Source organism: Trichomycterus rosablanca, chromosome 22 (assembly GCF_030014385.1).
Source record: "Trichomycterus rosablanca isolate fTriRos1 chromosome 22, fTriRos1.hap1, whole genome shotgun sequence".
Classification (NCBI taxonomy): domain Eukaryota; kingdom Metazoa; phylum Chordata; class Actinopteri; order Siluriformes; family Trichomycteridae; genus Trichomycterus; species Trichomycterus rosablanca.
Genome location: NC_086009.1, coordinates 2471626 through 2498230, shown reverse-complemented (window position 1 = coordinate 2498230; position 26605 = coordinate 2471626). Strand labels below are relative to the sequence as shown.

Here is a 26605-nt window from a genome sequence, read left to right as displayed (position 1 = left end):
TCAGTAACACAGAAAACCAACCTCACACTGAAATTTTCCTTGTATTTTATGTATTTAGTTGTTTATTTTTGTATTTCCTGTTACGTTTTAATCACAGCAGTGTGTAAGTATTGTGTGTAAATGTTGTATTTATTTTATATCACTTGTGTTTGTTCGGGTTTGGATCTCAGCGATGCTATCGGCCGGCCTGGCGTCTGCACGGACATGATCGGCTAACGTTCAGGGAAGGGGATTGGCTGAAACAAACCTAGCTATTGGGAGGTGCATTTGCGCTCTCGGGGGTTGGTCCCAAGCCTGAGGGTTGCATCATATAGGGCAGTGGTCCCTAACCACCGGGTTATGTATTACCGGGCTGCATAGAGAGAAAATGAATGTATTTTTTCAGTTTCATAAATAAATAAATAAAAATAAATATTATAATAATAATATATAAATAATAATAAAAAAATAATAATAAATAAAATAAATAATAATAATAATAAATAAATAATAAAAATAAATAAATATTATTAACATAATAATATAATAAAAAATAAATAACAAAAATAAATAATTTCCAATAAATAAAATCCATCTGTTCCTCTCGATGGGTTTGACACCTATTTCAATCACGTGATACTAAAAAATTAAGCCCACAAGCTGCTAAAATAAGCAAAAACACAAGCTCAGGGTTCCCCTTAATTTTCCATCACTAGTGAGTAGTATGATTATGCACTTTGTGTTTTTTTATTAAGCTCATCATATCATTTTATTTTAAATCCTCCTGCCCCGCCAGTCTGTGAAATTATATCTTATGTGAAACCGGTCTGTGGGTACAACCCAGATCCACTGTGGCGCCCCCTAAATACATGAACAGCCCAGAAAATAGAGAATAAAACATTAGCTGTAAGATAGTGAACTGGATTAAAAGCCAACTGATGTGTTGTTGTGTTTATGATCTGTTCTCTAAAATAAACATCAATACAAAGGAAGAGTACTGAAGTGGATAATTGTCTTTTGGCAAACACACACACACACACACACACAGGCAAACCTGAACACCTCACTTCTGGGGAACGAGCAGGTTTGGAAATAGAAAGTTCAACAAGCTCATGTTGAGGTGTTTACATACTTTTGGTCACATAGCGTACTGTATTGAGGTATTGAGCTTTAAATATAAAATAGATTATCAGGTTTTGCTGGGTAATAACCTCCCTTCATTTCCATCTCTTACCAGTAGGGGACGTTAGTGATCACATCCACCAGATTATTCTAACAGCAGCAGAACGGAAGGAAGCTGGAGGTCTCAGTAGCAGGGCGCTGTGACACTGTACATCAGGATGGATTACTGATCTGGAATGCAGGACCTCCTCCCAACTCATACACAAACCCCAAACACACACAGTCCCTGAGCTAAAGATGACTAGGGAGGACGATGTTCTGACATGCATGCAGGAAATCATCATGACTGAAAAGCTTAACAGAGATAAAAGTGCTCCGAAAAGCTGCTGCACATGATCCAAAAAAATAAAATATCCTCCTTAAGACCAGCATTTATTCAGTCACATTAACAGAGCTGGTGAGTTTTCACACGAGTGTTTTGCAATAATCTAGAAATCCCATAATACTAATACACATGGATTTAGGAATCATTTTATTATGAATGTCAGATTAGCTTTTACACAGAGACAGCAGAGCTGCAGACACCGAATCAACACAAGAGGAAGAAGCTTTTTAGTCTTTTTATGTTTGTTTCTCTTCTCTTTTCTCTTTCCTCCTCCGCTCAGACTTCTTCTTTCCAAAAACGAAAGTTTATTTCCAGCGACCTCCAACTTTTCCCTTTCCGTGTCCCTTTTTGCTACAGAGAGAAAAAACAATAGAAGCACTTGTAGAACAATAAAAAGTGAAAGAAAAAGCGTGTAATCGTGTAGCTGTAGCTCTTTTATATGAGGACGACTTACAATTTTTGGGCGTGTGAAATCCTGTTCAGCAGCACAACAATCTGTGGGGAAAAAGGAAATGAGATCTGATTGATGGAATTGTAGCTACACAATGGTACACCTAATCTCAGTAGGTGCCACACACTACATGCTATAAAAAAAACCATGGTATCAGATCGCTGGTTCAACTGTTTAAATATCCGATTCAGACAACACAACTCCCAAACATTCCAGAGAATAATTTCAGAACCAAAAAAAAACAACATTTCTCACCAGTACTATAGACTCCAGCTCTACCAAATGTTCCAGTTTAGATTAGAATGGGTGTGCCAATGTATTTTTTTATTAGGATTTTAACGTCATGTTTTACACACTTTGGTTACATTCATGACAGGACAAGGTTAATCAGTTCACAAGTTTAATGTCAAACACAGTCATGGACAGTTCTGTATCTCCTGGAAGGAAACCGGAGCTCCCGGAGGAAACCCACACAGACACGGGAGGAGAACATGCAAACTCCACACAGAAGGGACCCGGACCGTTCCACCTGGGGATCGAACCCAGGACCTTCTTGCTGTGACAGTGCTATTCACTGAGAGGCCGTGCCACCCACTGTGTCTCAATACTTTTGTCCATATAGTAGTACTATGTACTTTGGTTCTTTATCCAGCCTTGTTGTTTAACCACCAAACAATGTAAGGAAAACAAGTCCTGTTTTACCACCGCTTTCTCCTATTCAGGGTCACGGTGGGTACAATTCAGCTGGGCGAAAGGTAGGAAACACCTCCAATTAACCTGTCTACATGTCTCTGGACTGTAAGAGGAAAACCCTCACAGACACAGGGAGAACATGCAAACACACACAGAAAGGACCCAGACCGCTCCACCTGGGAATCGAACCCAGGACCTTCTTGCTGTGATGCAACAGTGCTACCCACCGAGCCACCACACAAAACAAATACTTTGACATTTTAGGGAAAGGTGTGTGGAGTTGTAGGTAATACACAGGCAACTTAGTGTGTAAACTACAGTATAATAAGTCAGTAAAATAAATAAAAAACATCTGACCTCATACTTCTGCCTCTTCATCTCATCCATGAAGTCGAACTTCTCCGATTCCAGCTGATGGATCCAGTCCCACATCTCCTGAGCTCGCTGCCTGCTCACATACAGGTGACACAAAAGGTGACAATAATGTAATCATTACATTGTTGTAATTAAAACGTAGTGGAACCTTGATTTATCAGACTGAAAAGGTGGCGCACTGGTCTGTAAAATGCATTCATCCTAAACAGCGAGGTTTATTCCCGGGGGTGCAAAAATATACAAAAACACAGCACTAAGGTCCACAAAAGTGCTAAACATGCACATATTACATGCACATAAAATGTAAACTGAACAGTGTAAATAGATGTGTAAATATGCCATGTAAAACCTGTAAATAAATATTATAATTGGTGGGTTGTACTACTGGGGATAGTGTAGTGGGGGAGATTTTTTTGTCATGATCGTATAGTGGGGATTTGAAGCTTTGCTGGTGGTTATTGGAGCAGCGCTGGAGCAAAACTAAGCACTAGAACTTGCAAAAATAAAGCATAAAACACAGAAAAAAAAAGGCGAGAACAAAGCGAGTCTCCTGACAAAATTAACAGAGAGACGTGCGTCGGCTAGTGGACGATTACTGAAATACTGGTCTTGATACATACAATCGATACGTACTTGATACAAAATTAGACATGCACGCATACAATTAGTTTTTTACAGCGATTAAAGGTCAGTTCAGTTTTGTCTACAAGCCAAGAAATGTGTTTTCACCATATGTGTCTTTATGAGAGCATGAAGATCAAAGGAATTGTATGAATATCTTGACTAACTGAATCCTGATTGTAACTTTGCTAAGTAAGTTCGCTGCCACATGTGCTTGATTACTACCAGGTTTGGATTGCTGGGGAATGTTTATAATCCACCCTGAACACACATTCACTCCATTCATGCTCAATCACTCCTGGGAAATTCACAGAAGTCATTTTACCTACTTGGACCTTTTTAAAAGGTGGGAGGAAGGAGTGAATCCCAAATACATTCCAAAAAAAAAAAAAAAAACCAGGAGCAAAAGTTGAACTTACATGTAGTTATTTTTTGGCAGTGTGTGCCTAATACCAGTATGAAAGCATGGCCCCGGCATGTCAGTTCCAGTCAGCCTCTTTACCTGTCGGGCCTATTTAAAGACGGTGGTCTCTATACCTGTCAATCCCATTCAAAAGTCATTGCGTATTTACCTGTCAGCCCTGTTTGAAGACCGTGGTCTCTGTAGCTGTTAATCCTATTAAAAAATCATGGCGTCTTTACCCGCCAGTGTAAGAGCATGGCTCCTTTACCTGTCAGTACCAGTAAAAGGAGTAAATCCTCTGCACCCATCAGTCCTAAAACACATCGCTTTTGTGCCTGTTAAGCCAGCTTTACGCTGCGCGATTTCAGTGTTAATTAAAAACTAAAATTCAGCCCCAGTGTCTTCAGATGTGTGTGGGTTTAAATATACCTGAGACCGTCCTCTCTGAGGTTGTCGATGCCGAGAGGAGCGCGTCTCTCAGACAGAGTCTTCCTCTTAATTTCTCTTCCAGTCAGACGCTTCCCTCGCCTCTGCTCCGCCTGCCATCATATAAACATGGGTAAACATGGGTAAACACGGGTAAACACGGATACCAACCTCCTCTGGTTCAACAGAGCTGAAATAATTACAGACACACATAATCCACCATGTTTTACCTTGGCTAGAAAACCACCAAAGTTGGCGCCCATGTTGGACAGAACCTTCTTCTTCTTGGCTTCATCGTCTGCTCGCTTCTTGGCCTCCTCATCCTCTTTTCTCTGGCGCTCCCCCTAAGAGGTGAATCAAAGAGAAACAAATGATTCTTTTATTAATTCAGTATTATTAAACCTGTTTTGATGTCAGCAGTGACGCTGCACTGTTTATGAGTAATATTATTATTAGTGTGGCTCTTACAGCGATCCTGGTTTGTCGGTCTCTCTCTTTCTCAGCTCTTACACGCTGCTGCTCGGCTCTCTCAGAGCGACGCCTCTCCTGCAGGAACGAAGTCAGACAGGAAAACAATCAGGACAAAGAAAAAAGAAGCAAAAAGAAAGAAGCATAACTAAAAAAGCCCGACTTAAGAAGCAAGAAGAAAGAAGCAAGAAGAAAGGAGCAAAAAGAAACAAGAAGAAAGACGCAACAAGAACGAAGCAAAAAGAAAGAAGCAAGATAAAAAAAGCAAGAACAAAGAAGCAAGAACAAAGAAGCAAGAACAAAAATAAGAAAGCAGCACAACTAAACAAGCAACAAGAACGAAGCAAAAAGAAAGAAGCAAGCTCAAAAAAGCAAGACGACAGAAGCAAGAAGAAAGGAGCAAGAAGAAAGAAGAAAGAATACCAAACTGTTGCCATAAAAATCAAACACATAATTTTATTTGATTGGCTTTAAACACAGAAAACACAGTTATTTAAAAGTGTTGTCCATAATACTTTTGGCCATATAGGGTAAAGTGTCTTAAATCTAAGAGCACTTAACTTTAATTTAAACAAAATAATATTTATAAAAGTTGATGATAATATGAAGGAAATGATATGCTTCCAACTTTTCAGCAACAGTTTAGGGAACTCCAGTGTCCTGCACAGAGCCCTGACCTCAGCCCTACTGGACAGCTTTGGAATGAACCAGAACATCAATTATGGCTTTGTTGACCAAAATCAGTGCCCAGCCATACAAATGCTGTCAACTTTTGACTTAATGGGCACAAATTCCTACAGACATAAAGAGTGGCTGTTATTATAGCTGAAAAGAACACATTTGTTTTTGCAATGGGATGTCCAATAAGCTCATAGTCCAAATACTTTTGGCCACATGGTGTAAGTCACTAACAATTCTGTCCTTGAGGCCGATGAGTTCCCCTTCCTCCTTCTTCCTCTGTTCGAAGTGAGCCTCGATCAGCGTCTGCAGCTCCAGCAGGTCTTTCTCCATCCTCTTCCTGTGGATGTCCTAAAGGTCCAAAGAGAGCAGATTAAAACCTAGTAAAAGGTACAATATATATTATTATAACTCATGGTCTGAGAAGTAAAGAGTGCAGTCACACTCACATCAAAGTCGACTCTGTCCCCCTCTGGGATCTTTGGAGGGGCGAGCTGAGGAGCCATGGGTCTGAAATACAATCAGAAGAAATGCTTTCAGGATGAGTTCTGCAAACATCAGGACTGCAAATGAGAATAACATCATTTATTTTGGAACGTACTTTGGACGAGGTCGTTCCTCCTCTAAAAAGTGAGAGAGAGAGAGAGAGAGAGAGAGAGACGTCGCAGCAGGCAAAACAGAAAGAGAAAATAAGCCATGAAATGAACGACATATTTAATAACATATATATATATATACCTATATACAGTGTATCACAAAAGTGAGTACACCCCTCACATTTCTGCAAATATTTTATTATATCTTTTCATGGGACAACACTATAGAAATAAAACTTGGATATAACTTAGAGTAGTCAGTGTACAGCTTGTATAGCAGTGTAGATTTACTGTCTTCTGAAAATAACTCAACACACAGCCATTAATGTCTAAATAGCTGGCAACATAAGTGAATACACCCCACAGTGAACATGTCCAAATTGTGCCCAAATGTGTCGTTGTCCCTCCCTGGTGTCATGTGTCAAGGTTCCAGGTGTAAATGGGGAGCAGGGCTGTTAAATTTGGTGTTTTGGGTACAATCTCTCATACTGGCCACTGGATATTCAACATGGCACCTCATGGCAAAAAACTCTCTGAGGATGTGAGAAATAGAATTGTTGCTCTCCACAAAGATGGCCTGGGCTATAAGAAGATTGCTAACACCCTGAAACTGAGCTACAGCATGGTGGCCAAGGTCATACAGCGGTTTTCCAGGACAGGTTCCACTCGGAACAGGCTTCGCCAGGGTCGACCAAAGAAGTTGAGTCCACGTGTTCGGCGTCATATCCAGAGGTTGGCTTTAAAAAATAGACACACGAGTGCTGCCAGCATTGCTGCAGAGGTTGAAGACGTGGGAGGTCAGCCTGTCAGTGCTCAGACCATACGCCACACACTGCATCAACTCGGTCTGCATGGTCGTCATCCCAGAAGGAAGCTGACGCACAAGAAAGCCCGCAAACAGTTTGCTGAAGACAAGCAGTCCAAGAACATGGATTACTGGAATGCCCTGTGGTCTGGCGAGACCAAGATAAACTTGTTTGGCTCAGATGGTGTCCAGCATGTGTGGCGGCGCCCTGGTGAGAAGTACCAAGACAACTGTATCTTGCCTACAGTCAAGCATGGTGGTGGTAGCATCATGGTCTTGGGCTGCATGAGTGTTGCTGGCACTGGGGAGCTGCAGTTCATTGAGGGAAACATCAATTCCAACATGTACTGTGACATTCTGAAACAGAGCATGATCCCCTCCCTTCGAAAACTGGGCCTCATGGCAGTTTTCCAACAGGATAACGTCCCCAAACACAACCTCCAAGATGACAACTGCCTTGCTGAGGAAGCTGAATGTAAAGGTGATGGACTAAACCCAATTGAGCACCTGTGGCGCATCCTCAAGTGGAAGGTGGAGGAGTTCAAGGTGTCTAACATCCACCAGCTCCGTGATGTCATCATGGAGGAGTGGAAGAGGATTCCAGTAGCAACCTGTGCAGCTCTGGTGAATTCCATGCCCAGGAGGGTTAAGGCAGTGCTGGATAATAATGGTGGTCACACAAAATATTGACACTTTGGGCACAATTTGGACATGTTCACTGTGGGGTGTACTCACTTATGTTGCCAGCCATTTAGACATTAATGGCTGTGTGTTGAGTTATTTTCAGAAGACAGTAAATCTACACTGCTATACAAGTTGTACACTGACTACTCTAAGTTATATCCAAGTTTCATGTCTATAGTGTTGTCCCATGAAAAGATATAATAAAATATTTGCAGAAATGTGAGGGGTGTACTCACTTTTGTGATACACTGTATATATGGGACCAATGGCCACCAAACACCAAGTAGCAGTACTTGTCACATATATCAAGTCTATCTCTCTATCTGTCTGTCTGTCTGTATATCTATCTATCTGTCTGTCTATCTATCTATCTGTCTGTATATCTATCTGTCTGTCTGACTGTCTGTATATCTATCTATCTGTCTTTCAGTCCGTTCGTCCGTATATCTATCTGTCTATCTATCTGTCTGTCCATCCGACCGTCTGTCTGTATGCCTGTCTGTCTGTCTGTCTGTCTGTCTGTCTGTCTGTCTATCTATCTATCTATCTATCTATCTATCTATCTATCTATCTATCTATAAATCAATCTATCTGTCTGTCTGTCTGTCTGTCTGTCTGTCTGTCTGTCTGTCTGTCGGGGGGGGGGCTTGTGCACCCTTTGTACATCCTAATATATCACTTATTGCGAAGTCATAAATGGTCGTGTAAAGGTCAGAGGGAGGGAGACAGTGATATCTGAAGAAACACCCAACACTCTCACCTTCTTCCTGCGTCTCATCTGATGAATGAGAGATGTGATGCGTGAAGGAAATAAATGAAGAAGAAACAGAGATGGAGCCGTGAGAGGTGAAAACATAACGACACAATGGAGAACAGCAGACTGGACAGATGCTTGGATCAATGACACAGAAATCATGGCCTGGTCTTTAAAAGATTTCATTACTGCACATCAGACTTTCATTCATCTGTAACAGGAGCTAGTACAGAAAAAGTATTTGTCCCTCTGATTTCTTCTATTTCTGCTATTTTGTCACATTCAAATGTTTCAGATCTATAAAAGGATTGTTATAACAACAAAAGCAAACATAAAATGAAGCTTTTAAATAATCGTTCCATTTATTGAATATAAAGATTTATTAAAAGCTTCTATTACTCATGTGAAAAAGTGATTGCACCGCCAAAAAACCTAAAACTTGGTTGTGCCACCCTTGGTAGTAACAACTGCAATCAAACGTGTGCAATACCCTGCTATAAATCTTTTACATCATTGTGGATGGACTAAGTTTGATCATAAAAAAGGTGACCCATATATATTATGTTTACTTAGGCCATTGTCTAATATTAAAGGTAGTTTGATGATGTAAATCATATAAGTGTGACAAATATGCAAAAGTAGAAGAAACCGAGAAGGGGCAAATACTTTTTTCACAGCTTTTCTGGAACTTTCTTTAAGTGTTTCTGTAAAAACTTTAAGTTGACTGCTTGACAATACACAATTGTTCTGGTTTAAAATGCAGGTCAGAGGTTACTGAAAACTGATGAAAGTAATGTACAAACATTTCAATGATGGTTATAATGACACAATGAAACACAAGTACCTTGATACTCGGTGTAGTCCCGCTGCTCTGTAACATGGTCCCAACACGGATCCATTCAGTTTATAGAAAAGTAGAGAAGTAAGAAAAGTCAGAAAGTTGTCCAAACTATTTAGAGACATGATAACTAAGAGGACATGGAGACCAACATCTCTGTTAATGTATTGTAAGCAATAGTTTCAGCATTAAAAACAGTTATTATCAGCTAGTTTTATTTCATTTATGTAATGATCCCCGAATATACCCTGGACTGGGGTGCCAGTCCATTGCAGGGCATCACACACTTGAATTGTGGGACTAGTTCACACTTACCCACACCTTTATGACATTTATAGTAGCCAATGCAGCAAATGGAGTTTATTGAAAAGGAAACTAAAGTATATGTGGGGATTCATGTAAAGGTTTAGGTGTAGGTTTCTAAATACTGAATAGTAAATGTTCACAGAGACAGTTGATGGCCAAACCTGGGGGAGAAGGAAAGGAAGACCAAAGCCCTGCAGTGAACTGGTGCCCTGTCTAAGGTATTCCTGCCTCGTGCCCAGTGTTTCCCAGGACTACAGTAGTGTTCAAAAAAATAGCAGTGATTTAAAAAAAGCGAATAAAGCACAAAATCATTATAATAACTTTTATTTCCATAAATGCAAATGCACTGAAAATACTACATTTTCAATTCTAAATCAAAACATTAACAAAATTTAGCCAGTTTGTGTTAATCCTTTACAGAAAGTTAAGAAAAATGAATATTAGGCTGTTCAAAATAATAGCAGTGCCAGCATTTTTCTTTAAAAAAATTTATGTATAAACTGAAAAAAATGTTTGAGGTTTCACTTTACTTTAAATTACTGAACTAATATTTAGTGGCATAACAATTGTTTCTGAGATCTGTGTTGCATGGAGTCGACCAACTTCTGGCACCTCTGAACAGGTATTCCAGTCCAGGATGATTACACTACATTCCACAGTTCTTCTGCAATTTTGGTTTTGCCTCAAAAAAGCAAGTTTCAGCTATCAGGCCACAAGTTCTCTATGGGATTGAAGTCAGGAGATTGGGCTGGCCACTCTATTACCTCAATCTTGTTTGTCTGTAACCAAGATGTTTTGGGTCATTGTCATGTTAAAACACCCGTTTTAAGGACATTTCTTCTTCGACATAGGGCAACATGATCTCCTCAAGTATTCTGATATATTTAAACTGATCCATGATCCCTCGTATGTGATAAATAGGTGTAACACCATGGTATGAAAAACATCCCCATATCATCATTTTGTACCACCATGCTTTACTGTCTTCACAGTGTACTCTGGCTTGAGTCGTCTGTCATACTGTCTACGGCCACTAGACCCAAAAAGAACAATTTTGCTTTCACCAGTCCACAAAATGTTGAGCCATTTGTCTTTGGACCAGTCAATGTGTTCTTTGGCAAATTGTAACCCATTCAGGACACATCATTTTCTTAACAACGGGACTTTGCAAGGAGTTCCTGCTGGTAAATTGGCTTCACTTAATCATCTTCTGTACTCACTGGTAACTTCAGATGTTCCTTGAACTTTCTGGAGGTGATCATTGGCTGAGCCTTTGCCATTTTGGCTTTTCTTCGATCCTTTCGAACAGTAGTTCCACGCTTCCTTCCGCGTCTTTCAGGTTTTGGTTTTCACTTCAAAGCATCTGAGATCATTTTAGCTGAGCAGCCAATCATTTGCTGCACTTCTCTGTATGTTTTCCCTCTACAATCAACTTTTTAATCAAAGTATGCTGTTCATCAGAACAATGTCTGGAACAACCCATTTTACCCAGTATTTCAGAAGGAAATGTGCTTTGACCAACCTGTGCAACATTTGCCCCCCTCCTACCTTAAATAAGGGCCAAAATTGACACCCGTTCCTCTGCAGAATGAATGACTTCACCAATTGAACTCCTCACTGCTATTATTTTGAACAACCCCCTTTCAATTAATGCTTCGATTACTCAGAATGAGTGGCATGCATGTCCTAATTGTTGGGTTTGTTTTGTTTTCAATACTCTACTACACTTTTAAGTAAATTTTTTGCTATGTAGAAACAGCATTTCTACTAAAAACAGTGATTTATCAGGTTAATGGTGTTGTACTGCTATTTTTTTTAACACCACTGTAACTGAACCCATTCAATATGTAGTTTGATTAAATTTAATGACTAAGAGTTTGAATGGTGGACTTTCTTACCTTCATCCTCCTGTGCAGGGGCGTCTTCTTCCTCTTCTGTTATTGACACAAATACACCAGTAAGGGTACTTTATCTAATTAATTCCTTAAAAACATCTCTATATGGTAAAAGTATGGGCAGCCTTTATTAAATATCCACCTGTCCAATCATCCGTCCGTTTGTCCAAACCAAACAACCAAGTAATTATTTTCTTATAATAAATAATAAACAAGAATTTGTATCTGAGGACAAAAACAGATCTATTTATCAACCATCATTCTTCCCAGTGTTGATACATCTAGTGTGTATTTGTACATTTTGGCAAAGTCATGCAGAAAGCCAGAAATTTTACTGCTGGTGTTGAAAGCAAATCAACCATCAATCAGCAAACGAATAATATAATGGTCGAAGAATTATGTGCATGACGTAGATCTAGACTTACCCTCTGCCTGCTCCCTGAGAAACCAAAGATACAGACAGGTAAGAACAGAAGAAGACAGAGATAAAAAATCAAATACTAAGGTTAAAACACACATTGTGATATTATTTTTTTTTTAATGAGGTAAATTAAAATGTACTCACTCATATTCTTCCTCGACGTCAGACATGATGAAATCAACTCCTGGGGTTAAACAATAAACAAAATAAAAAAAACACATAAATCTTTAATATTGTAATATTACTTATTAGATTACAAATCCAGCTTAATAAAAGTTTGCATGTCTTCTTTTAAGTTGGCTGAGGAAAAAAAAAACAAAAAAATAGGCACTCAGGTGGTGCAGGGGTCTATTATAATAGCCCTATCAACTGTCCGAGAAGAGGGGTTTGGGGGAAGGTCAAAGCCCTGCGGTTGATTGGCACCCTATCTTGGGTATTCCTGCCTTGTATCTATTGTTTCCCAGTTAAACGAGACCTGCGGCGCCCCTGACCTGCATGGGCCAGTGAAATCAATCCCTTATTTGCAGAGCAATATACTGTATTTGCAGCAATATGACATGTCTTGGATTTAGGTGTTTGTAAATCAGGCACATTATATGTTAAAAAGTACGTTGACAGCTGAATAAAAGCACGTCAGATAAAAAAATCTGATACTTTTTTTACAAACAGAACAATAAGACATATTGGAGGTTTGATATATTGTGATATGCTGTGGCACCAGCTGGTACAGTCTTCATTGTGCCAGGGTGACGACACCATCCTGGCTGTATCATGGGGCAGATTTGTGGGGTGAGAACAGGTGAGAATGTGAGGACAGCCGGAACAGTGAGATACGATTCCTAATTCTTTCTTTACTTTCAGTCGCACCAGCTGTTTGGTTATATTATTTTCTTTTATTTTTATATGGCAGACACGCCCGTTCGCTTTTGCTCCTGGTAACAGAAGCGCTTGGCTCTGTCTTACTGTGAGGACGGTCTCCAGAGACACACTGTACCCGGTCTGAAGCTTCTAGTCACCTCAGATGGAAGCGTACATCTGAAAAAGATTCCTCACACGAGTGAAAGTGCATGTTCACTAGCCGTTTCATCCTGGTTAGGGTCACGGTTGGTCCAATGGCATACAAAAACATGAATCCCAACAAGGGAACACACTTTTGCAGGACAACCAGCACTTTCACAATAAAACATTCACATCCTCACACCTTGGGACATTATAGAGCTTCACTCTATGCTACTTTGGCCATTTGACACAAGAGGCTGGCACCATGACCAAAACAGGACAAGCTTTTAAAACCTTTTTGGTGCCACCCGTTGTCATCTGGAACAATTTATAGCTGGCCCGTTATATTTGGTATTTATGAAGTGCATAGTTTTCATCGCCTTTAATCCACATCCTCCAGCCCTCATGAGAGTGATATAGGTTTCTCTCGGTTCAATGCCAGTTTATTGCCAACCTACCATAACCACCACCTTGTGTGGTGCCTCTATATTCACAATATGAAGTCTTTAGGCACTGAGATGTATCTTACTTTCAGTTTACCAGAGATTACAATACCTTACTTTTAGATTACAATGAGTTTTACAGCATCTAGGCTGTGTATAAAATCTTATGCAGAGGTGTAGACGTTCCTGCTCAAATTTCACATTTTGGTGATTTTAAGGTCATAATAAAACAAACTATTAAATGTGCCACATTGTAACAGAGCCTGGCATCATGGTTGAAAGAGAAAAGCAGGTTTTCCAAATGAGGAGCTTTTCCAAGACTACAGACTGCCTCACTGTTCCCCCTCCAAGCACAGCCAAGAATCTTGTGATGATTTTTTTTGAACCACAATTCAACAACCACCAGATCCTGCAGACAAGAGACAAAAAGTGACAAGGGATCATCAAAAAGTTTCCGCACTTTTATATTTCGGTTATAAGCGGTGAGGACAGGAGGAGGAGTAATCAGTCGTGTCTGAGAGACTGATAGATGCTTGTAGTCCGGATTTAGCTCCATCTCATTTCCACCTTTTTGGACGCTCAAAGAAGCTTTCAGGGGAAGAAGATTTTCATGTGTTGATGGTGGCTAAATTTTTCTGCTGATGGCATGAAAATGTTGGTACGACACTGGAAAAATGCATCAGAAGGTGACCGTGTAGAAAAGTGATGTGATGTCATTGTGAAATTCTTAATAAATGAACTTTAAAAAGTGTGGAAACGTATTCAAAAACCCTTGTATTTCCCAGTTTGTTGTGAAAAATCTACTTGCATATGATTTGTTTTATATGTTAGCCATGGGTGTGGCAGAGATCTATAATAAGAAGTGTGTTCACAAACGTTTACCTTTATATTGTTTTTGATAACACAGTTCCTTTGGTTAATAAGACTGGAGGGTTAAAATGACCTTTTATACAAAACAGTATTTAGTATAGGGGACCAAAAACATCTCAATAGCTAAACAAAGTCAGGCTTAATCACTGAAAACTAAATAATAAATTTGAAACAGGCAGTAATATACACACTAACAGTCTGTGTCGAGAGTACTGAGACAATAACCAAGACTAAGCTTGTTATTTGGAAACAATAGAAGAGACTAAGCCTCAATAAAGAGGACGTTTCTATCTATGGAAGTGTAAAGATCCTGTCAGGAACAGTGAAGCTTTCACCACACAATGCTAAAAGGTTCATCTCTGTCAAGGACACGACTGAAAGATTAGCTCTGACAGAGGTGATTATCACCATGAGGGTGATTTTATTAATAGGTCTGATTTCACATAATGGAATATGAAACCATTACGAACCAGATGACATTATTTTGTTGTCATGGACCTGGTGTAACAGCTGCGATCACTGGCTGACTAGCAACTTTATATTAGTGTATATTATAGTTACAGTTGTATAGTTATCTATTAACATATTTTTTATTATTATTACTGTTATTATAATACATACCTAACTAATCTTTTATTATTATTACTGTTATTATTATAATATACACCTAACTAATCCCATTTTATTCATATGCGTATTATTATTATTGCTATTTTGTATATAGTACTATGTATATATAATTCCATACATGTAAATATCTATAGTTATAATTATATAATAATATTACTCATAGATATGTAACTTTACTGATATTCTCTGTTTCTTTGCACAATGCTACTATTTGCACTTCTGGTAAATGCTAACTGCATTTCATTGCCTTGTACCTGTACTGAGCAATAACTATCTATACAGAATTTTTAAATAGATTCCACGAAGAAATATGGGGGAAATTGCAGTTTTGTTATGTATAACATTTAATATAGAAAATTACATTTCAAATAGATAGAAAAAGACTGATGCAATCTGATGGATTTAGCATAACTGTTTCTGTTAGCAACAGATTGCTAACTGGCTAACATCACTTGCTACTCCCTGTTCCTCTTTTTCAGTGAGGTTTTGATCACTAAACTTAAGTTTGTGGGTCAGTAAATAAGTAATTTAATGTTCTTTCTTTAAATATTTGTAACTTTCAGCATGCTAAACAGTAATATATTTGTTAGCCTGCAATAGCATGCAACACTGCAATATTTAGTCTGGGAATCTAATTGGATTTAGTTCTAAATAAATAAATAAGTACATAAATAAATATTTAACTAATGTATGTAAAATTACTGATGACAGATCTATCATAATGGCTCCATAAGTGTTTTGGCTGCTAGAGTATTAACTTAGGGCTGTATCTATGTACCAACACATGCAAGGTACTTTTACTAGTTTTATTTTTTATTTTTACTGCTTAAATCAACATTTAACTATTTAAAAATACCCCTTAAAATTCAAGTTTTCTGAGCCTCTGAAAGAATTTGGATCAGTCAGCACTAATGTGTGATATTGATTTATTTAATCTGGAGAATCTAAATCCATTTAGCAAACACTAATTCATCTGTCAAGATCGATATTTCTGATGTCATGGAACCAGTGGAACAGCCCAGTTTAGTACTGGATTACTAACTAGCAAGCGATGTTCTATGCCAATTTCTAGCTTTAAGAAGAAGTGTCACATTTAACTATTTTAATAGTTGGAAATACTGTAATTGAAAAGAAAAACTGCATTTTATATTTTAATTTCTGTATTATACGTATATATTGATTGAAAGAAAAAAAGCCTAAATAAATAAAAATAGTGAAATGTAACAAAACAATTTGGAATCTACAATTAAGTTCTTCCCCTGCTTGACAGACTCAAACAGTTAATAAATGCAATTTGTAAACAATACAGATTATTGCATAGGCTGTTCAACTATAAAACAGAGTAAAATAAGTGCAATTCTTAAAAAGTGTGGAACAATCCATAAAGTATCAATCAATTATTAGTCTTCAGCTTTGCTACCAGCTACACTCCCATACCAAGTTACAGAGACTATGTAGACTGTACTGTACCTGTGTGATGGCAGGATGAATCCGGAGTGCTTCAGCGTGACGCCCTGGAAGTGAGGGGTCTGGTTATTGTCATGGGGAACAATAGGGACCTTTATATACAGACATGAAGACAGAGGGGGTGATGGAAGCTACGGCACATGTCCACAGACGGATTAGCAAGAAGCTCGGGAAAGAAAGATGACCAGCGCTGAGGATTAAGAGAGAGAAGAGCTGACCTCACCCATCAAACACCAGGGATTATACAAGGGGGGTAAAACAATGAACAGAGACAAGTTGACAAAAATAGCACTGGGATTTAAGGACAACTGTTCCAGAAGACACATGGTGAATTTACACAGTGAAGAAAAGTAAAAACAGATCGGTCAACAGGCCATTGTACATGCTAGCAATCAGTTTCTTAAAAGTTTGAACACACTTGCAAGAGACTTTTTTATTTTAATAGAAAGCAAACCCAAACTTTTTAATCCAAGGAAGACAAATCTGATGGAGTGTGGGTCACACCATCTACAGTTAAGTGACGTGCTTCTGGCGAAGCAATCTCAAAGCCGGACTGTAGACAATATCATCCACGTTCTTCCAGCTTCTTATTATGGCAGATCTGTTTGCTGGGATGTCATCTTAATGTGAAAAATAAATGGACGCACACCCAAATGATAAAAAACATAAATAATTTATTAATAAATGTTACACATATTTTAGGATGATGTCACAGACATAGTGACAGTCAGGACCTGTTAGAAAGGGAAGAAGAACACAGTGCATGTGATTAGATGTACTGCTTCTGAAGATCAACACGATAGGCAAAAGCTTATAAAATATTAAATTGATTTCACAAACAGAAAAAAAAAACACTGGGTCATATCTGTGGAAGAGCTGCAAGGCAAAAGCACTTCTAACCAAAAGAACAGTTTCTTTTTACATTTGCCAAAAGCCACACTGATGACCCAAGCCTTTTAGGGTGTTCTGTGAACTGATGAGTTGAAACAGGAACTTTCAGGACAGGGTGACCTGTTATGTTTGGCATAAAGCTAAGAGCATTTCTCAGAAATCCTACTAGCAGTCAGACATGATAGCGTGATGGTGTGGATGTGATTTGCTGCTTTGGGGTCTGTGCTGATGGACAAAAACCTGAAGGAAATGTCTGGTCATCATTTTGTGATCTAAAGAGCACCACTCCTAAATAGTTCTCGCTATTAAAATTCACCGTTTATGCTGCTAAAAGTGGCACAACAACAGTGGTAATTCTTCCATGTGGGTTACAGTGGGGTCAAAAAGTATTTAGTCAGCCACTGATTGTGCAGGTTCTCCTACTTAGAAAGATGAGAGAGGTCTGTAACTTTCATCATAGGTACACTTCAACTATGAGAGACAAAATGAGAAAAAAAATCCAGGAAATCACACTGTAGGATTTTTAAAGAATTTATTTGTAAATTATGGTGGAAAGTAAGTATTTGGTCAATAACAAACAAGCAAGATTTCTGGCTCTCACAGACCTGTAACTTCTTCTTTAAGAAGCTCTTCTGTCCTCCACTCATTACCTGTATTAATGGCACATGTTTGACCTCGTTATCTGTATAAAAGACACCTGTCCACAGCCTCAAACAGTCAGACTCCAAACTCAACCATGGCCAAGACCACAGAGCTGTCGAAGGACACCAGGAAGAAAATTGTAGACCTGCACCAGGCTGGGAAGAGTGAATCTACAATAGGCAAGCAGGTTGGTGTGAATAAATCAACTGTGGGAGCAATACAAGACATACACCATTGATAATCTCCCTTGGGGTCAAGATCTCATCCCGTGGGGTCAAAATGATCATGAGAATGGTGAGCAAAAATCCCAGAACTACACGGAGGGACCTGATGAATGACCTGCAGAGAGCTGGGACCAAAGTAACAAAGGCTACCATCAGTAACACACTATGCCGAGAGGGACTCAAATCCTGCAGTGCCAGGCGTGTCCCCCTGCTTAAGCCAGTACATGTCCAGGCCCGTCTGATGTTTGCCAGAGAGCATATGGATGATCCAGAAGAGGATTGGGAGAATATCATGTGGTCAGATGAAACCAAAATGGAACTTTTTGGTAAAAACTCAACTCGTCGTGTTTGGAGGCTGAGTTGCATCCCAAGAACACCATACCTACTGTGAAGCATGGGGGTGGAAACATCATGCTTTGGGGCTGTTTTTTTGCAAAGGGGACAGGGCGACTGATCCGTGTTAAGGGAAGAATGAACGGGGCCATGTATCGTGAGATTTTAAGCCAAAACCTCCAGTCTCCAGGCCTCAACCCCATAGAAAATTTGTGGAGTCCGTGTTGCCCAGCGACAGCCCCAAAACATCACTGCTCTAGAGGAGATCTGCATGGAGGAATGGGCCAAAATATCAGCTACAGTGTGTGCAAACCTGGTGAAGACTTACAGGAAACGTTTGACCTCTGTCATTGCCAACAAAGGTTATGTTACAAAGTATTGAGTTGAACTTTTGTTATTGACCAAATACTTATTTTCCACCATAATTTACAAATAAATTCTTTAAAAATCCTACAATGTGATTTCCTGGATTTTTTTTTCTCATTTTGTCTCTCATAGTTGAAGTGTACCTATGATGAAAATTACAGACCTCTCTCATCTTTCTAAGTAGGAGAACCTGCACAATCAGTGGCTGACTAAATACTAAATATATTTTGGCCCCACTGTATATATGTGTTCTACAATCATTTTCCTTTAATAAATGAATCAATAATAATTAAAACCTCACGTTTCCTCACGTTCTCTTGTCTTGTATTACATATCATACGAGGATCTAAAATCACTGAGATTATACGGTCGAAGGTATGGAATACCTGTGTGTTGGAGTTGTACTGGGCACCACTGTTGTCCTGGTCTATAAGGAAGGGTAGAAAAATGTCCAGGTAGAACAGAGAGGGCCGAGCATTTAGGACTAGCCTGTCTTCTCCCAGGTCCAGGATGAGAGAGCGAACAGAAGTCTAGTAGAAAGCACCAAAAAACAAACACTTAATGTGTAATTCCCTCATTTCTTCCACAATTTAATTTACATTTTCACTTACATTTTCAGCATTTAGCAGACGCTTTTATCCAAAGCGACTTACAATTATGACTGTACACAATTTATTTTGAGCAATTGAGGGTTAAGGGCCTTGCTCAAGGGCCCAACAGTGGCCACCTGGTAGTGGTGGGGCTCGAACCGGCAACCTTCAGATTACTAGTCCAGTAGCTTAACCACTGAGCTACCACTGTCCCTTTTTAATTTAATAATCATAATCGACTAATATTATCTAATCACTATGATCTCATATCAAGACACAGCTGAGGCTGTAATGGTATCCAGTGTGGTGGCTGGCGGTCACTAATTGTTATCTGTAGATGTCGTCTTGTCCCTCTTTGTGAGGCGGTTGGAAGAAGTGCTTTTTTTCACCAAGAGAAACCACAGCTTACAGGAATGTCTCTGGTGTACAGCTAACTCAGACACTTCCTATCTGGCGAAGAACACTTGGCAGACCCGGGTCCAACTGGACGGATTATTTCTCGCATCTGGTTAGGAGCTCTAACCACCTTCCAGAAAGTAAAGCAATAAAGGAGTAGAAACATCATCTTTTTGTTTGGTGTGATGTTCGAAATATAGTTGCATATTGTGTTGATTGCATGTTGTGTGTTGCATCATGGTCTTGGAGGAGCACTGTTTTTTAAAGTATGTACTTGTACGTAACAGAAATGACAATAAAGCTTCTTGAATATGCATGTCTCACCAGGAAAACCAAACTGAAAACCGATAATTTTCACTATTTATCTTGAAAATAAAATAAAAAAAGATAACTTTCCAACAACCAAGAAGTTAATTAATTAATTAGTGTTAGCACCTGAACTTAATAATTAATAAGGGTTTCCACATACTTTTGGCCAAGTGGTGCACAAAACAGAAGGTAATGTTGTTTTCTATCTACACTGTTCTCTGTAACAATGCAGCCAGTTCCTTACCACTCCAGGAAGCTGGATTTCAGCTATTAGATACTCTGGATCTTCAACAGGTGGCTCCACCAGTAAGCAGAACTGTGGGCTGAATGGAAAAGAACTGGGAAGTTAAAACTGGAGCAGAGCAAACATCACATTTCTCACATTTTCTTCTCTTGTCTATAAAGTAAAGCTGCACATGAATGTGAACCTGAAGGGCAAATGCTGCTTCACCTGTGTTCACACAGCACATTATAGCACAAATGCATTTCTGACTGGTTAACACGGGGGTTCTCATGTTTTTAAGACGCCAGCACAACCTCACATCTGACTGTGTGGACTATCATACCAGTGCAATATTATTATTATTATGTAATTTGTACTGTTTATGCAGCTGATATTGTCAAGACTGTCAGAGGAACTAAGCTTCTATTTAATATATAGCATAATCTATTTCCTCGGCTGCTCCCGTTAGGGGTCGCCAGCGGATCATGATCCGCATTATTGATTTGGCACAGTTTTTACGCCGGATGCCCTTCCTGACACGACCCTCCCTATTTATCCAGGCTTGGGACCGGCACTACAATGCGCACTGGTTTATGCATCCTAGCGGCCGGGTACCGGGCCGGGGACACAATTCAGTGTCTCCAATTAGCCTGGCTGCATGCTTTTGGACTGTGGGAGGAAACCGGAGAACCCGGAGGAAACCCACACAGACACGGGGAGAACATGCAAACTCCACACAGAGAGGACCCAGACTGCTCCACCTGGGGATAGAACTCAGGACCTTCTTGCTGTGAGGCAACAGAGCTACCCACTTAGCCACCTTGCCGCCCTATTTAATATATAGCATAATAAACCATAATAATTATTTTATCTGCCATAAACTCCATATAAATTGTAATTGTAAAAATAAACCGTATCTGCATCTCAGGTGAGCCCATGTAGGGTCCCCAACCTCAATAAATCGATACACATTTTAATTTCATGTAAAGGTGAAAGGCAGGGGGGTGGACAAGTGTACAGAAAAAACTATAGGATAAGAACTGTATAACACAGTATAGTATTCTATATCTGTATGATAGGTGTAGTTTATAAAATAAACAGTGAATGTACCTTTCAGACAGGTGTACCTAATAAAGTGCTCAGTGTGTGTTTAAATAGAACGTACTCACCTTTTGGCTGCTGCAGGTGGCTGGGATTGTGTCTCCCTGTACAGAACGTGCACAGACAAGAATTGGGACATTGTTTTGAATCTTATTAGATATATCACAATTAAATGTTGGAAATCTAAAAGGAAAAGAGGATCTGAGAAAATAATGCAGAAGAGAATAAAGTAAAGTCGTACTTTGTGTTGATCTCCTGAATGACTGGTTTGTTCTTTGTGCGAATGTTCTGTTCAGTCACTGAGCCCATGAACTTCCTGTTTTTCAAAATCTTGATGTCTACACGAGAAACGCAGTAATTCATTCATAACTCCACATCACACACAAGAAGAACAATGAAAAATATACACATGTAGTAGTTTTTTGTATTAGCCTAGTTAGGCAGCAGGGTTAAAATCCTCATGAGTAATTTGCAAGGATTTAAGGTATTTTACCGTCTACAGTGCAGAATATCATCATCAGATTCAGGAAATTCAGAGATATCTCTATACATTAATGGAAGTCTAAAATAAATACTAAATGCCAGTGATCTTGATCCCATGATTTCAGGATCAAGATGCCTTTGTGCTGTATTTCAACATGTGGGCTTGAAAATATACTGACAAACCAGTGTCAATATACACAGATCATAAAGATTAACCATATAGTCAACAACGTCCAGCACAGTATCACATGCTGAGAGCCAGGCACCTTGATAAGTCAGCGGAGGCCGCACTTGCCCAAGCAACAGTGGACGGGGGCCAATAGTGTGTTCACAGAGGCGCCCGGTCGGCTGAGTAAACTGACCAAAACAACGTGTGCATATTAATATCGTGTAAGCACCCTGGCATCCATAATCAGCCATCCCCTATGCAGGCACGCCGATCGGTCAGCGGAGGCCATACTTGCCCCAGCGACAAGAAGCCCTGTTTCAGCCATTACCCATCCCCCTACACACATTCGGCCAATCGTGTGTCCGTGCAGGTGCCTGACCGGCTGATTAAACTGACCAAAACAACATGTGCGACCGTGTGCATATTAATATAGTGTAAGCACTCTGCCGTCAATGATTAGCCACCCACTATGCAGGTGCTCTGATCGGTCTGCGAAGGCCGCACTTGCCCCAGAGACAAAGAACCTGTTTCAGCCATTGTCGCTCGCCTTACAGACATATAGCCAATCGTGTGTCCGTGCAGGCGCCCGGTCGGCTGATTAAACTGACCAAAACAATGTGTGTAACTTTTTGTATACTGATATGATGTAAGCATAACAGGGCACAACATGGTGTGGTTTATGCACTTAAACCTCACCATGATTACAGCACTCCTAGTTGTTTAATACAGCTTTAAGGAACACAGACGACAGATATAACATTTATCATTTTAGTCAATAACATACAGTCCTACGTGTAGCTAGTCAATCAGAGCAGGACAAAAAATGTAAATGTGATTTCCAACAACTGACCTCTGCTTAACTCCAAACTGTATTTGTTCTCCAATCCCTCGAGTGACACTGCGATCATAAACTGCTGGAACAACGTGTCCTTCTGTACAGACATATTTATCATTTGTCTTAATTAATATTGGCATTTATAAACATTTCTAAAATATCTGCTGATTTCCAGTAAAACCACATGCAGAGACATGCTGGTATAATTATACCAAACACCCTTATAAACACACCTGGCACCTCTGGAAGAATTCCGCATTGATGACGACGTCGTACACGATACAACTGTTGGAACCTGAAAAGCAGGAAACATACTCAACTCCCATGGATACCTTCCAAAAATTTATGGACACGCAGGTATTTATTTATTTATTTTATTAATAAGATTAATCAGTTCAAGTTTAATATCGAACACAGTCATGGACAATTCTGTATCTTCAGTTCACTTCACTTGCACGTCTTTGGACTGTGTGAGGAAACTGGAGCTCCCGGAGGAAAGCAACGCAGACACGGGGAGAACATGCAAACTACATACAGAAAGGACCCAGACCACTTCACCTGGGAATCGAACCCAGAACCTGCTTGCTGTGAGGCGAGAGTGCTACCCATGCCACTGTGACGCCGACTTGCGCACAATGAAACACATACAGACTCTTTGTATTTTTTGGTATTTACCTGAAGACAGAAGTCAGTTTGTTTGAACCCAGAGTTTTAGTACATGTGGGCATGACAGAAAGCATTTTTAGCCTGGGCACAGCTGTGCAATAATCTGGGGTTTTGCAATTCACTGTTTATTCACACTGGTGGGGAATGAAACCATGTGCACTGGAACTAAAAGCTGTTCTGTTAGCCATGAGAGAAGATATGAAAGAAAATGTGCACCAAAACATCCTGGCATCATCAAAACATCATCAAAACAAAAGAACTGAATCAAATCAAAGCTTGTTTACATGATCTGAGCCAGCGTTTGCATGTGTGTTGATTAAACAAAGCGAGTTTTGAATCAGACCTCAGTGACGTACTTCAAATGTTCAAGCCGTGATAATCTCGAGATGCAAATCTGATAAGTGATTGGTATCTGACCTCACAAGACTAGTGGAATACATAATAAACTGGTATTGAGAGGACATGGTGCAGAACACTGGGTTCGGGTGAGACAAGGATATTTAAAAAAGTGGTCAATAAACATCCACACTATAGCAAAAAGTCATCACACATGTTATACAAAAACAGGAAACTCTTACTGTTATCTAATTCAGTGTGGGCTTCTCCGAGACTCATGGGTACTTTGTAACCTGTCGGATCCTCTGACTCCAAAAGCTCCACCAGTGCCTCCTGGGAGATGGGTGGAGGAGGCGGGATATCTGCCGACTGACAGATATTCACAAAAACCTTCTGCTTGTCTGATAGAGAAAGAGTCTTCACACACATTCCTGAAAGATAAACAGCATTCAAGGTCTTTGATACGGAGTTTATATCATCAACAACATCTTACATAACAACATAAAAGAGATTAAACTAACCTGGCTGTGGCCGGATGACTTTAGAGGGAGCGTTGTCACTCGCTATCTTTCCCATGGTCTAAATATAAAATAGAGATAAAACACACACAAAGCACACCATCTCATTTTCATTCCCCCACATGTCCATGCGAGTTAAAAGATACGAGCCAATTTAAAGAAACTTGTGCCCCAGATGCACCCAGGTGTTACCCACCTGCATTAGGAGCTGCTGATAGAGCTCTTCCTGTTTTTGTTCCTCCAGTTCTGTTCTGAGCAAAGTTGAGTCTGTTTCCATTGCAACACTGTTTAAACAAACAAGCTGCTGTCATGAGAAAGTGAAAGTAAACCATCCAACAATCCAACACTTGGTAAGGGCATTTTATGGAAGTCTTGGGATTGTAATACTTCTGCAACCATTCTCTAAGCTCCTAAATGGCCAAAACATTGCTTTTTTTTGACAAAAAAAGTCACATTATAAAGTTTGATTCATTTATTTGGTTGATTGTTGGTATTCTGAACTTAATGCTCTTTATTTGGTGATATAGAAAGTACCATAATGTCTATATAATAGGGCTAATTTAGTAGCTATAACAGGGCTAATTAGACCGCACGGTGGTCAAAATACACCACAAATCTCACAGTGGTCAAAATACACCACAAATCTCACAGTGTGTTGCTTATCACACTGACAGAAGAAAGCAGGGGCTTCTTTCTCACATGTAGAATTGAAAGCTCAGTTGACTGTGGAGAGTATAGCCAATGTTCCAGCAGCTTCTAATTTAAAGAAAACCTGTTTATGGTCTTTGAGCATTCAGGTATATCAGCATGACTTGAAGGAGACCACTGTTTATGTACAGTACTTTTTACAGATTAAGTCAAACTAGCTTATTTATTTAGGTACGGAGACATAACCGTCTGTAGTCAATAATCAGATATATTTAGGTTAATTTAGGTTGCTGAAAGTTCTCATGGTATGGTGCCTTGTTGAGGCATGACAACGAGAGCTCAAGTTTTACCTCCAGTCTGAGAGTCCAGTGACAGACTGGTCTTAGGAGAGGTGCCAGACTAAACCTACCACACATATTTGGCAGCAATATAGAATGATATCAGAGGCACTCGGGTGATGCAGCGGTAAAGTACGCCTGCCCACCACTGCTGAGATCTGGGGATCCAGGGTTCGAATCTTAGCTGTGCTATCAGCTAGTCGGGCGTCAGCATGGATCAAAACAGTCTACCATTGGGGGGTGCACTTGTCAGTGCTTCTTAAGCCCAGACATGACTTGAATCAGGAGGGTTGCATCAGGAAAGGCATCCTGCGTAAAAACTGTGCTAATATGATCACACAATAATAATAATAATAATAATTAAAGGTTGTTTTATGTACTGATTGAGGGTTGAGAGCCTTGCCCAGGGGCCCAACAGTGGTGACTTGGTGGTAGTGGGGCTCGAACTGGCAACCTTTTGATTACTGGTCAAGTACCTTAAAGCTACCACTAAGCAAACTGGATACATATAACTAATATATAATTAGTATGTAATTAAAAGAGCTTATAATATATATAATTTACCATAGCTTTTGTTCTTGTTAGGCAATACGTTCCACTTTAGCCTATAAGTTAAATTCAGCAAATAAACTATAATTATGGATTAAATGTACAAACGTTTGTTGACTGTCCAGGGTGTTTAAACTTTTTTTTTTTAAACCAAAATTATTAAAATATGATTTCTACGAGGGTCAAAACTGCATCCTTTTGCATATTGTTTTAAAAAACATCAAATAAACGTAAAAAGGAAATACAAGTATGTATTTTAAAGGCTCAGATACAGAAAGAAGTTGCAGAAATTATTACAACTCCAAAGTATTTGTATTGCCTTTGTATTAATGTTTTTAAATGTGTATAAACTTTTGGCTGCATGTTACGTCATTAGCAATGGTGCTAATGCTAAACAGCTACTTACTACAACTAGCCGGTTAGCCAGTTAGCACAACACAATGCTAAGTTAGTTGCGCTGAGGTGAATAAGCAGTAATTTAAACAGAAAATAAGCACTTCAGTAAAGCATTACTTACCTGATAAAGTCTTCGTTTATAACATTTGTTTAGGTTTTTATTCACCAAAGTTTGTACTTGTCAACCGACTGTAGTTTTGAATGCTCGACTCTCAAAACACAAGCATATAGTCCTGCCTGACAACAGCACATTTCAAAATACAAGTCATAATACAACTGACTA

The 26605-nt window shown here is 39.4% G+C and overlaps 2 protein-coding genes across 4 annotated transcripts; both read right to left on the bottom strand.

The window, feature by feature from the left end:
- Positions 1 to 1622: 1622 nt before the first annotated feature.
- On the bottom strand, positions 1623 to 11519 carry tnnt1 (troponin T type 1 (skeletal, slow)). 2 transcript variants are annotated; one of them, XM_063018430.1, is made up of 10 exons: positions 11483 to 11519; positions 9285 to 9311; positions 6051 to 6111; positions 5836 to 5952; positions 4924 to 5001; positions 4686 to 4799; positions 4459 to 4568; positions 2988 to 3078; positions 1941 to 1981; positions 1623 to 1837 (listed from the first exon to the last, which is right to left on the bottom strand). In XM_063018430.1, the coding sequence occupies exons 3-10, from the start codon at positions 6105 to 6107 to the stop codon at positions 1792 to 1794; spliced, it is 654 nt and encodes a 217-aa protein (XP_062874500.1). In that variant the 5' UTR covers positions 6108 to 6111; positions 9285 to 9311; positions 11483 to 11519; the 3' UTR covers positions 1623 to 1791. The 2 variants fall into 2 exon arrangements, with proteins under 2 accessions (XP_062874500.1, XP_062874499.1); XM_063018429.1 differs by lacking the exon at positions 11483 to 11519 and having other exon boundaries at positions 9285 to 9339.
- A 5444-nt stretch (positions 11520 to 16963) lies between these two features.
- On the bottom strand, positions 16964 to 26546 carry pih1d1 (PIH1 domain containing 1). Of its 2 annotated transcripts, none has more exons than XM_063018680.1 (11): positions 26444 to 26546; positions 24588 to 24675; positions 24395 to 24452; positions 24116 to 24304; positions 23105 to 23166; positions 22887 to 22968; positions 21626 to 21722; positions 21453 to 21488; positions 20305 to 20383; positions 19152 to 19295; positions 16964 to 17043 (listed from the first exon to the last, which is right to left on the bottom strand). In XM_063018680.1, exons 2-11 carry the CDS (start codon positions 24666 to 24668, stop codon positions 17008 to 17010), a joined length of 864 nt encoding a protein of 287 aa, XP_062874750.1. In that variant the 5' UTR covers positions 24669 to 24675; positions 26444 to 26546; the 3' UTR covers positions 16964 to 17007. The 2 variants fall into 2 exon arrangements, with proteins under 2 accessions (XP_062874750.1, XP_062874752.1); XM_063018682.1 differs by lacking the exon at positions 26444 to 26546 and adding an exon at positions 25942 to 25960.
- Positions 26547 to 26605: the final 59 nt, after the last annotated feature.

Coding starts and splice junctions, on each gene's coding strand:
- tnnt1 (XM_063018430.1), bottom strand. CDS start 6,107: ATGGCTCCTCAGCTCGCCCCTCCAAAGATCCCAGAGGGGGACAGAGTC. Junction 4,800..4,923: donor ACCGACAAACCAGGATCGCT/GTAAGAGCCACA, acceptor TTCACCTCTTAG/GGGGAGCGCCAGAGAAAAGA. Junction 3,079..4,458: donor CTCAGAGAGGACGGTCTCAG/GTATATTTAAAC, acceptor GTATGTGAGCAG/GCAGCGAGCTCAGGAGATGT.
- pih1d1 (XM_063018680.1), bottom strand. CDS start 24,668: ATGGAAACAGACTCAACTTTGCTCAGAACAGAACTGGAGGAACAAAAA. Junction 23,167..24,115: donor CCACACTGAATTAGATAACA/GTAAGAGTTTCC, acceptor CCTGCTTTTCAG/GTTCCAACAGTTGTATCGTG. Junction 22,969..23,104: donor AATTCTTCCAGAGGTGCCAG/GTGTGTTTATAA, acceptor ATGTCTGTACAG/AAGGACACGTTGTTCCAGCA.